Source organism: Gadus chalcogrammus, chromosome 2 (assembly GCF_026213295.1).
Source record: "Gadus chalcogrammus isolate NIFS_2021 chromosome 2, NIFS_Gcha_1.0, whole genome shotgun sequence".
Classification (NCBI taxonomy): domain Eukaryota; kingdom Metazoa; phylum Chordata; class Actinopteri; order Gadiformes; family Gadidae; genus Gadus; species Gadus chalcogrammus.
Window position 1 is genome coordinate 7,181,071 of NC_079413.1, and position 12,054 is coordinate 7,193,124.

At 42.1% G+C, this 12,054-nt stretch overlaps 1 protein-coding gene across 2 annotated transcripts; it reads right to left on the bottom strand.

Moving 5' to 3' along the window:
* Nucleotides 1-1,990: 1,990 nt before the first annotated feature.
* unkl (unk like zinc finger) lies at nucleotides 1,991-12,054 on the bottom strand. Of its 2 annotated transcripts, none has more exons than XM_056578398.1 (15): nucleotides 11,940-12,054; nucleotides 11,118-11,327; nucleotides 8,597-8,773; nucleotides 7,951-8,084; nucleotides 7,707-7,842; nucleotides 7,436-7,553; nucleotides 6,634-6,718; nucleotides 6,299-6,444; nucleotides 5,185-5,235; nucleotides 4,637-4,811; nucleotides 4,113-4,202; nucleotides 3,770-4,009; nucleotides 3,068-3,261; nucleotides 2,481-2,738; nucleotides 1,991-2,340 (listed from the first exon to the last, which is right to left on the bottom strand). In XM_056578398.1, exons 1-15 carry the CDS (start codon nucleotides 12,002-12,004, stop codon nucleotides 2,185-2,187), a joined length of 2,235 nt encoding a protein of 744 aa, XP_056434373.1. In that variant the 5' UTR covers nucleotides 12,005-12,054; the 3' UTR covers nucleotides 1,991-2,184. The 2 variants fall into 2 exon arrangements, with proteins under 2 accessions (XP_056434373.1, XP_056434379.1); XM_056578404.1 differs by having other exon boundaries at nucleotides 4,637-4,808; nucleotides 11,940-12,036.

The window sequence follows — 12,054 nt, forward strand, 5'->3', positions numbered from 1 at the left end:
ACAGTAGAAGGTCGTTTCAATTAGAGTAACCAAAGCACAATACACGGTCGTAATTATTAACGCAACAAGCAAGTTTTAACCACAGAATTCTTCATTCACTGACAAAAAAGATATCACTTAACTGTTCAAAATAGTCTTGTCCCTATTACGTGTTTGCATACTTCCAAATGTTTACTTGAAAAACGTTTTCATAGCAGACTGATGGTGAAGCTGCACCAATCGAGCTCCACACAGGTTTGTGTGTGGTGCATATCAAAGGGGTAGAAGTCGGACCACGGGCGCTGACTAAATCTGTACTATTATAAATCGACAGATATACTTAGTTGAGTGAGGATCGTTCCTCTGTAACGCAGGGGCACACGATCTCTTCTGCCGTTAAAAAAGAGACATGTTTCGCACCCACGCATGAGAGCCGACTACCACGTTGACTGCTTGGACGTGAGCTTGGAATCTAAAAGGCAAGGCACTTAAAAGAGTGAGAGGCCGATATGTCCTAGACACAATCAGTAGGCGATCTACGAGATTCACAATAACCGGCATTCGATGACACGCAATTCAAATAGCTAGGGCTATACATAGGGTTATACCTCTACGTGAGTTAAAAAGGACCGATTGAATAACTGCCTTGCTGAGATCACAGCTGCTGGTTATGCCTTAAAAATTGCATTTTAAATGTGCACTTATTTGATTGAAATTGTATTCATTTACCGATTAAAATAGGAACTAATATGAACTCCTCTAACAGATTATTTTTTTAATGAGAGAGAGAGAGAGAGTGAGAGAGAGCTAGAGAGAGAAAACATACCATGATCTTAAAAAGGAAACCTATATCATTATGTTTCACAGTTTGCACAAAACTTCGAGAAATTTGCTTATTTAAGAAAAATATAAACCTACAATGCAGCTTAAAGCAAATGTCTATACATCCCAGGCCGACAAAGAAAAATAACTTCTGGAAAGTTGGTCAAAATAATGATGCTTGACTGGGTATAGTATACACATACTACAAATGATTGCTACTAAATATGTGGGCTTGAAAAAGTAATTGACTAAGGGGAACTGAAAAAAGGCTACATTTGTAATTTTCTATATTTCATTAAGATTATATAAAAGACACAATTTCTACATCAGCAAATCTTAACAACTTATGAGTATTGTACCGCATGTAGTGAATAAGGGTGCTGTTTTTTTTTTTTTTTTTTTTTTAATTTTAGTGCTGAATGCACATTTAGTTTTGGTCCCCTTAACAGAGCCAACCAGAGAGAGCAACACTCCTGAAACAAAATACCAACAATACTTTCACTGTGTGCTTCATCCTGAGGTCGGTGGCTTCAGGAAGAATCCCTCAAACGACTTATATAATAGGCCTTTTAGTTAATAAACACTTTGTTACATCATGCTCCATCTACTCTGCTATATCATCCAGACAATTGATAATATATCATATAAATTACTATAGAAATCAATTTGAGTGGGTCTAGAAAAGTTATATTTTGTAGTCGATGTGGTTCAAAAGATTCAATTTGTGATATGCGAAAAAACGATGGCAGCATTAGTTAGATAAAATGATTCAAATACTTTGAAGACATCACCCCAGGGGATGAGTCAAAACAGTGTGCTACTAAACTTTATCATGAAAGTAGCTAAAAGGATGTCTTTGGTAGGCTTGTTTAAAAACATTATTTTTGTTAGTTGTTTTTTTCAGTTTTAGGAACATTGTCTGTAAATCAATCTAAGAGCAGTATATGATGGTGGACCATCTCTAATCAAATTATTGCCCAGCTATGACACAATATTGTTTTGTGTCCAAGATACTTGGGTTGGGGCTAGAGTAGGTTTGCCAACTTTGGTTGCCAATATGAATAAATACTGTTGAAAATGATTAACTTGGTCGACCATTATCCCTCAAAGTACTAATATATGAATACATTTTGTGTGTTTGTATAATTGCATGCAAGGGTGATTGGACTTCCATCATGTGAAAGAACTATTTCCCAAAAAACTTGAACTACCCAATTTGTAATAGTTATTTGACCAGTCAAACATCATTAATCATCTGTGTATCAAGTTACTATCAAAACACAAATATCAATTTTAGAAAATTCTAAGCATAATGTGAATCCGTTTTTTTTATATCTTTACTAAAAGCTAGTTCTATAAATAGTACCCTTGTATAATTGTACATCACCACTTTAAAATCTTTGTTCTACAGTAAGGACATTCTGTTTTACTAGGCGCACAGTTCTCACAAAGTACATAATGTTGGCACGGTTGCAGTACAATGCAACGATCATGCTTTTGGCAAACTATACATTTCTTTGACTGTAGCTGATATATTACCTGTTGGAAAGGGAGGGAGAAATAAACATTAGTTGCAACTTTGTGTAAAAAGGATAAAAACAAAGAAATAGCCTACCGACTATTTATTTGATTTTAATTACCGGTGTAATATTTTTTTTAATGACAGAAATGACCCTTACCCCGTCTAGTAGCTCCAGGTCCTTGCGCAGCTGGCTCTGGATGGAGTGGAGCTTGGACAGGGGCAGCTGGTCCAGGTCCCCGTGACCACGCAGGAGGGGCGTACCGGGGCCGCGGCAGAGAGCGTCAAAGTCCCCCTGGGTCCCCTTCAGCCTGCGCTCCGTCTCCTCCCACCTCTGCTCCGCTAGCTGGCGCTCCGCCTCCGCCGACTTCACACGCTCCTTCGCCTCCAGCGCGTCTTTCTGGCACGCCTCGCACGCCTGCCACACGACAGAGGAGGCGGAACGTTGCGGCGCGAGGATGACTCAGTCCTGTGTTCCCCCGGTTCAAACCCAGCGCAGACCTAATCCGATCTAACCATTTCCTTTGGTTGTTGTTGCCGCCATGCCACTACAACTACATTTAGCATCCGAGATTAAATGGCGACATAATCAAATCCAACCCATTTCCTGCGATTAAATATGCTAAAAAATGAGACCCGGCTGCATGTTTCGTTGCATCATTGCTAAAGTTTGGAAAATCCAAACTTTGGCGATCCCTCAACGCTGCCAAACGCAATCGGATGAGGGAGGGAGGCGCTACTACCGACCTGCTTGACCTGGTGCCACGCTTCCTCCCACTGCTTCAGCTTCCTCTTGGCCTCGTCCAGCTCTCTGAAGAGGCGGGCCAGGTCCCCCCCGCCGCCGCTGCACCCCGAGGTCAGGCTGCTGAACACCGGCGACGGGCTGGGAGAGAAGTTGCCGCTCACAAAGTCCCAGATGCTGCTGGCGGCTCCGTTCAAACCTGGCGGGGAGCGCGGTGGGGGAGGGAGACAGTTTACCATGGGTGGTGCAGCCAGAGGGACTCAGTGAATCAGGACACAGGTAATTAAGGGGTAAGAAGACTAGCTAGGCATCGGGCTCAAGGTTGCCTGCAGGTCGATTGAGGTAAATAGACTCTTTTCGACAGGCGTATTCAACAAACACAGGTGGCGCACATAACACGAAGTTGCAAAGTTATCTCCTTTTTGCAACGGGAAACTTGTTGGGTAGTAGACTGATATACTGTCTCACAGGGATTTGATCAAATTCTACTATTCTACTACCCAGGCGCTGGTGCATAAAAAGAGCAGACCCATAATAAGTGTGTCGAATGATATCTGTATTTGTCCTCCAAGGACGCCACTGTGAAAAGGGTCTACGGGGAACAAACAGCACTGATAACATCTCAGTGAAAGGGGGTTTACCCAGTCACATCTCTTTATCATTGTTGGTTCAATAAGAAGAAACCCAGGCGTTGACATGGTACCCACCTAGGGAGTTCTGGGACGAGGAGGTGGGGGTTCCCAGGAGGCCGTGCTCCTGCTTGGCCAACATGGACGAGGGCTGATGGGGGGTCTGGGAGACCACCCCCCCGAGCAGGGACTGGGAGAGGGACTGGGACAGGGAGCTCATGGGCGAGGTGGAGAGCGATGACGAGGAGTTAAAGGAGGAGGAGCGGCCCAGGGAGCCCGGGATGTTAACGGGGGCCGATCCGGCGAGCAACCTTTGACCTTTGGGGAGTGGGGCGGGAACGCACAATGGGATTAGCAACAATTAATTTCATGGTGTGAACCTCAAAATCTAATCTTTTTATTAAGTTGAGCGTAGTCCTACTTGCAAACCCCACTTGGTCCTCTTGCTCCTCCAGATCTTGTTCAAGAGACGCAACGTTGATGTCACTGAAGTTGATATCTAGAGCCGAGCCTGCAAATGAAAAAAAAAAAGTATTATTATAATTACACATTAATCACATTTAATAAGTAAATGGTTGTAGGATCAGTAGGATCATTACACGTAATGTATACAACGCTTTTACCCAAAGCGTCTTATAATACCGTGTGTGCATGCAATCTTAGCCTGGGTGATAGCAGTGGGAGTCAAACTTCGTTGGTGCCCAGCTCACCCAATTGAGTTAGGCGGGAGAACACACACACACACACACACACACACACACACACACACACACACACACACACACACACACACACACACACACACACACACACACACACACACACACACACACACACACACACACACACACACACGTCTATATTTATCGTTTATATAACAAGCCACTACACGTGTTCCTTAACCACGTCGCCTTCTGCTTTGCAGCATGTCGAGGCGTGACTCACCAATGACGGACTCGACCGTGTTGCTCCCTGGGTAGAAGGGGGTGGCCTTGACGTTCATGGTGGACAGGGTGGTGGGCGAGGAGCTGTCGGAGCCGATGCTGGAAGCCAGGCTCGATGTGACGCTGGAGGTGACGCTGCACGTTAAGGGGTTCCCTGCGGAGAACACGGCGTTCTGCTGCCCAGGAAAATAACAGGACTGTTCAGAACACCATTGTTATGCGGGCGATGGCGAATTATAGCTTCTTTAGTTGAGATGTAAATAGAACAGCGGTAGGGATGAGGCTCATTTCGGAGCGCCAACGCCCACCGTCTGTTTGGTCTGAGGTTGGATTTATTTCAGCAAAGTGTGTTTTATATCCACAACATTATCATCCACTTTATGCAATGATTTCAGTATAACTCAAAGGGCGCTGTCACTGAAAGATGTGGTTCAAATCTTTAGCCATCCTCATCATCAGGGGGACATAATGATATACAACATCATCCATAGTGCTATTTCAGTATAATTTGAATATGCCAAACACTACACGTAATAGACGGATACTAACCTGCTTGTCTGAGTCATTCAGCTTTTGATCTCGATGTCCCTCATTCTTTATCTGAAGAAAAAAGACGAAGAAAAAAAGGCAGCCCTTTTAATAACTATTAATATGAATAGTGCACAAAACCATTACCGACATGGACATTTTCTTTGAAATTTGTTATCTTTTGAAAGTTTTATAGCTTGGCTTATTCATTTCTGCAAACTTTTAGAGTGGGGTTTGCAATTAATAAATTACCCGCATTCGTATTCAAGACCGTCGGCACATTGTTTATATAAGCCAACTACTAACTAGGTACTGTAACTAGACACACACAAACACAACTCCTAATTGGTGACACGACAAAAAGGCTCAACACAAAACGAGTTCAACTGACAAGGAAGAGGAACACAAAAAAACAACTCAAATCTAAATATAAGAAGGCGGGGCTAGGATATCAACTGTCCTCCTGAAACCAGAGAACAGTGCACCTGAATTTACTGTCCCACACCCGAAACCTGAAGTGGGGGATGGACACCCGCTCAGAGAGAGTTTGTTATCTTAAAAGTATATAAGTGCATGGTTACAATGAACTGGGAACTGGGTTCCTTTTCCTGGACACAATTAAGTGTGGTTGAGAGGAACGCGGCAGATATATTAGATCCACCGATCAATATAAAAAGGTTAAGAATACTAAAGGGTAGCGCAGAACACAACTGACAGCCTTATCAAATAAATATGAGAGTGAAAGCATTAAAGTACAGCTGACTCTAAAAGCAGAGGCAAAAGACAAACTTTCTGGCTTGAATTTACTGTTACGCAATACATTTCCGGAAAACATTTCTGAAACAAAACTCATGATGGCAGCTAGGAAAAGATCTGTTCTCATCTTCACCGTTTTTTTCCAATGCATGTCAAGCTACCAATTTGCAGTTTTTGCTTATAAAATATTTATGTTCAATATTCATCCCTCTTTTCTTTAGCAACTTTTGTCCCATTATGAAAAAGCACAGAGAGGGGCACATTTTCCATGCCCCAAATATCAAACCACCCAAAAAAAAACCAATATCTAGGTCCTCCAGATCAATGACTCGAAACCGCCAGGTATGTATGATGACAATAACAACAACAAACAAGCTACCTGGCCGTTGCTGCTGCCTGCAGGAGTGGAGGAGCTGCCTCCGCTGTTCCACTCACTGATTGGACACTCGGAATACTGCTGGGACTGGGAGCCGGACTGTATGGCGCTCAGCAGGGAGCTCATCGTCTCCTCTGCGGAGGGGATCCCTAGGAGGAGACACGTGCATTGTTTGAGGGCCCACAGTCTTAGCCTACACTCCACAGGGTTCAATGTTAGGTGTTTAGAAGGGACCCTAGTTTACTGCAAGGAACCTGTCGCGGCTCGTCAGCATGACCCCTAGTGGTCAGATGGGGGCCATTGATGTTTTTTTTGGAGGAAGGAATTGTTTTGCTTACGTTCCACGTGAGCAAAAGCACAGAATGGTCCTCTTGGACAGTAGCCAGTCTGCCTCATGTCGTTGCATTTAGTGGATTTGTAGATCTTAAAACAATGAGGCAATGAAGATAATCAGACAAGTAAGAGTCATAGTCAAATATTATTGATATGATAATAAGAAAAGGCTATTCGGTCATTATTAATTCCTGTATCGACACACACACAAACACACACACACACACACACACACACACACACACACACACACACACACACACACACACACACACACACACACACACACACACACACACACACACACACACACACACACACACACACACAATCTATGAAAAATCATGAAATATGACCACGATAAGATGCACATCTAGAATAATTTCAGATGTATAAACAAAAAGAAAGAACAGGATTTCCACAAATCCACAAAGAGTGTCAACAGCACAGCATATAAAAACAATGACCAAGCCTCCTGTCAATCAATCATTAAAGCATTAAATAGTCAATTATTAACTTAGCTGTAATCACAGCACAATGATGACAGGTTCGTTAAATGATTTAAAATAAACCCAACTCGTTCAATTGAATTACAAAGCAATAAAACATCAAATAGAGTGATATTAATATTAATGGCTAGAATGAGGTATTAGAACTCGTCCTTTCAGACAGTATACATTAACAATGTTATTGAAAAATATACATTTGTAGGATTTGTGTGAGAAACACTGCATTCCACATCCAAGCAATTACAAGAAAAAATGATATTATATTAGTTATAGTCCAGCAGGAATCCTATTGACCGACCTCTGGGTGAAACTGCTGCTCTGTGCGGGAGTGACAATACTGGCAGCCATCTCCACTGTCACACTTGGAGGGCTCGCCCCACTCATCCCCATGCTTCACATTGGGACAGGGAGTCGACCTGGGCGGGGGGGGGGGGGGGGGGGGGGGGGGGGGGGGGGGGGGGGACCGTCCGGATACCACACAACATCAACAACACCACCACAAATCACGGGGGCCTTTAACATTTGATCACATCCCTGTAATTTGAGTTTAGAGTCGAGACTTGGGTCACCTGTACTTGTATTTGCGGGGGTTCCTTCTCCGGTCTCTGCTGTTGTGATAGTGCGGGCAGGCGTAGCCCTGCCTGCACAGCCTGGGGGGCTTGGTGCATTGCTCCGTTTTGTAGTTTGCTAATACAAAATTGGTATCTGCAAGGAATAAGGCCCGTGTCATTCACCGACAAAGTGCACCGCGCAGAGTGACGGAACAACGTTTGAATGAACAGCGCGTGGGAGTGAGCGGACGTTGTGTCTCACCGTGCCATCGGGGGTCTTCCGTTAGAGTCTTCTCTATCATGGCCTGGCTTGCCAGGACACCAGGCTGGAGGTCTGGGATACCTTCGCCCGACCCAAGCTGCCCATTCTGGAGCGCCTCTTGTGCTTGAAGCTCTCTGTGGGACACAAGCGGATGCAGACTGCGTTAGTTCCGTTGGATGACACAAGTGGATCAAGTGCACAGAGCTTGTTTTACAGAAATAATCTCGATTCGGATGAGAACTCTCAAGTTATTTTTCAACCTGCACGAGCAGTTTATTAAGATGTCAAATCAGCTTATAACCCTCCTGACCACAAGACGCAACAACTTAAGCATGCTATCCCAGGTATGATCGATAAATATTTAAAATAATTTAAAATGATTGAGGTAACATAGGACCAAAATCGTCCGTGATAATAATGCTGACGCAAGGGCGGTTATTGACTTAACCCAACAGAATATTGTAAACTCTTCTTGGCTCCCACTTTCCAAAACCTTGACAAATCCTTCAATAAAGCCCCCAACTAACTGGCCGCCAACTGCCATAGTACTAAAGAGACCCGTTGAGCGTATTCGTTACAGACGGTACACTGGCCATTATATGCGTGCCGGGTTACTGTTGTGTATGTCGTTGTGTGTCCATGTCACCTGATATCATAGACCGGGGGTCGGAGGTCGTGGGGCCCATGAGCAAACGCACAGTGCAGACCATTCTTTACACAGTGCCCACGGGCGTCCGTCTCGTGTATACACGTCCCCGTCTTGTAGTAGCGGAGGTGGTACTTGCGCTCTGTGTCACCAGTGGTGCGGTGTAAGTACGGACAACTGAAGAAACCCAGGACAGGAAAGGACAGAGTTTGTTTGTTAATGAGTTATCTTCAAAACAAACACAACCATGCAAATTAAATCAAGAATATAGGCAATAAGTTGTGTCCGGCTTTTGATTAATAAAATGTGGAATAAAATTTTGATCATGTATGAATCCTGTTGAGATATCAACATTACAGAAAATGTGATGCTGTGCTGCACATTTTCCTGATGTGCTGGAACTTGTTGTTACAGTTTCCTGCTTCAAATTAGATAATGACAGCGAGGAATAACAAGAAAGAAATAATTTAAAATAACACCATTATAATTGCATATCATTGGAAGACATTTGTGATCGTGCGGTTTTACCAGTATAATGTGAGCACTCAGGAGCACACAGAGTCAAAACCTTCCTCGGGCTAAAGAGAAGTAAGCCTCCGGAGTTCACACAATCTTAATTTTCTGAATAGCAACAGTTGCTATAGCAACAGATAAGGTCATACAAAAATAGCAGTGATTCGTAGTAGAGGGATAGTAAAGACTGCAGCAGATCATTCAGGAGTCAGTCAACATTTACTTAAAGCTTTGTGGAGCAACAAAGCCCGTTTCCAATTCCAGATGTGCATAGTTGTGGTGAAATATAATTGAAAAACGATCCTGCTCTAACGGTATGGCTAAAAACTGTAATGTAGTCTAGTGCAGTCAACATGCTTTTCGGATAATGATTCAACTGTATAATGCATATTTCATTGTTATAATAAAATAAACCGTGAATATGGAACACTTGTGTACAAAGTAAAATACTCATTTGAATAACAAAAATAATTGGAACAATCTATTAATATTTCAGTACATACATTATTGTAATTTCTGTTTCATTGAGATATCATTTACCCAATCATACGAACATGATGTTTCTGTTTTGGCAATATCAACTAAAGACCTTTTCAGGAAACATAGCATTAATAACACATACATGTGTATATCTTTAAGGAATAACAACGGTTTAAGTCAATTGAAAGATTGTTTACATAATATTTTTGGTGACTCCCCGAAAAGTTAAATGACCTATACTTGGATTACAAAGTGAGTCAAAATCAACAAGAGCTACAAACTATATTTACTTCCAAAGTTCTATCTCTGACAAAAAACATTGGACTCTGAAAATAAACTTTGTATAAGTCTTTCTGATTAAAGCGACGCTTAGATTGAAGGAGGCACTGCTTACAAATGCGTCTGTTAAACTGCGGGTTAAAGAAACACATGGTGGTTTATCAATCATGTTAACCTGATGACTTATACAAATATGTGTTCTGTCCAGTAATGCAACAGTTGCTTTACCATCAGAAAACTCACATGTTCAGGGGCCAAGCACATATACAGTGTCAGCACAACACGTTTCTGATTCAGATTTTCTAGATAAATGTTGGATTTAAATAAACTGATAAAGAATCAAAGAAACTGAATCAAAAGGCGGAAACTAATGTTAATTGTGTTTCATGTACATACGCAAAATAGGTTCACTTTCATAGATTATTTATATGCATAATTCATTAATAATTTAAAGCAAGACTAAATATTGTGAAACAGCCTGCATATATTGCTTTGAGAACATTTGCATGGCAGTCTTGGGAGAAAATGTGTTGCAAAACAGAAACTTTTTAGGAAATGAAACTACATTTCATAAATGTATTGTACAATCGTATGGGTCATTGGTGGCATTGTACCGTTCATAAAGATGCATTCAAGTAAGAATGATCTACGAGTTATATATGCTGACAGCAAACGAGCAAGTATGTTTACATTCTAATATATGTTGGCCAAACCTAAATCAGAGTCCCCTCAAATTTCCTTCAGCACTCATGCTTTTTACAGTATGTAGGCAATTGTAGCAAGTTATTTTTGTGGGGCTGTTTCAGTGAGGAGTGAAATAAATTTCAGCAGCACTACCAAGGGGTTATTTAACTGCATAGCAGGGCCACTGCATGACATAGCAACTGAACAAATGGCTCTGTTAAGGTATAATCAAATGTAAAACCAAGGGTTCATCTTTTTGACTACAAAATAACAAACACAGAATTTGCTTCCTGAGCTGGGCCACCCACAGCTTATAATCTACATTGAGGTATCCTCAAACAAATCTTAAATATTTCCACAACAGGCAGGTGCATTGGAATATTTTGTTGATTTACATGATGCTGATTTTGCCATTCCATTACCTGCTGGCTTATCTGACCAAGTTATAAATAGTTGTAAACGAATGGCCCTCCACAATACCCATATAATTACTGATAACATTTTTCTGTGTGGAACATTCCGAATGTTGTGGAGAAACAAGATTTCACATGAAAGTTGGACTTACTCGTCTCCATCGGGACATATGCCTGTTGTCTCGTCATATTTTGTGCAATAAACATCGGGACTGTAGTTAAAAGTCCCATCTCTTCTTCGTATGGGCCGTCTTCGCCGCTGATTAAGAAAATGCCAATGAAAACAGGTAAAGGGTCTATGTTGCGTGCACTTGTGCTGGAGGAACAACGGGCACTGTTCTGTTCTGAATTCCTTCAAATAACTGAAATAAAGATGAGACTTTGTTAGTACTCATTCCTTTGCACACATTCGTTTGCAAATACTCATTGACTGTGACAAAAACAAAGAGTCGGACAAAAATAGTAACATTTCACGTTGTGTTGTTGTGGATGCTGCTTCAGGTTTACCAGCGTGTATTGGCCATTTACAAAAGTAGTACGCAGCGATTCGTACGTGACACTAGCAGAGGCGCGCTGAGCGTACGTCAAGTAAAGTGCGTAACAACAAGGAAGGAAATAAGGCCAAGCTATTTACAAGCAAACTGGATAGCGAGTCAATGGCTAATCGTTTAGCGTGGCAAGTTCACGCTTCGCACTCGAACAGTTATATCAATGCTAGATCAACACCGTATGGTAATAGTAAAAGTCAGAATCAACTAGTCGCTTACATTTTATTTTATTATGCGTCGAAAACATTATTGCTGTCGTGGTATTTGCTAATGTAGATAGTCACAAAGCCAAAGGAAAGCACCATGTTCAACGCAGAACAAAGAGTTTCACCAAGCAAGAATTGTAAATGCATTGTGCTGCATGTAAAACGATCATATACGTTACATATTGCCAACAGAGTAATTTTCTGCTGTAGCTTTACTTACGTATAGTGAGTAGGCTTCTCGGTTTGCGGAGAAGCATTGGCCGCCGTTTTCGAAACCGACGGCATTTTCAGTCAAAACAATCCAATACGCATGCGCGTCATCCTGCTGCTTGCAT

Coding starts and splice junctions, on each gene's coding strand:
- unkl (XM_056578398.1), bottom strand. CDS start 12,004: ATGCCGTCGGTTTCGAAAACGGCGGCCAATGCTTCTCCGCAAACCGAG. Junction 4,812..5,184: donor TGAATGACTCAGACAAGCAG/GTTAGTATCCGT, acceptor TTTCCTGGGCAG/CAGAACGCCGTGTTCTCCGC. Junction 4,203..4,636: donor CACGGTCGAGTCCGTCATTG/GTGAGTCACGCC, acceptor TTTCATTTGCAG/GCTCGGCTCTAGATATCAAC.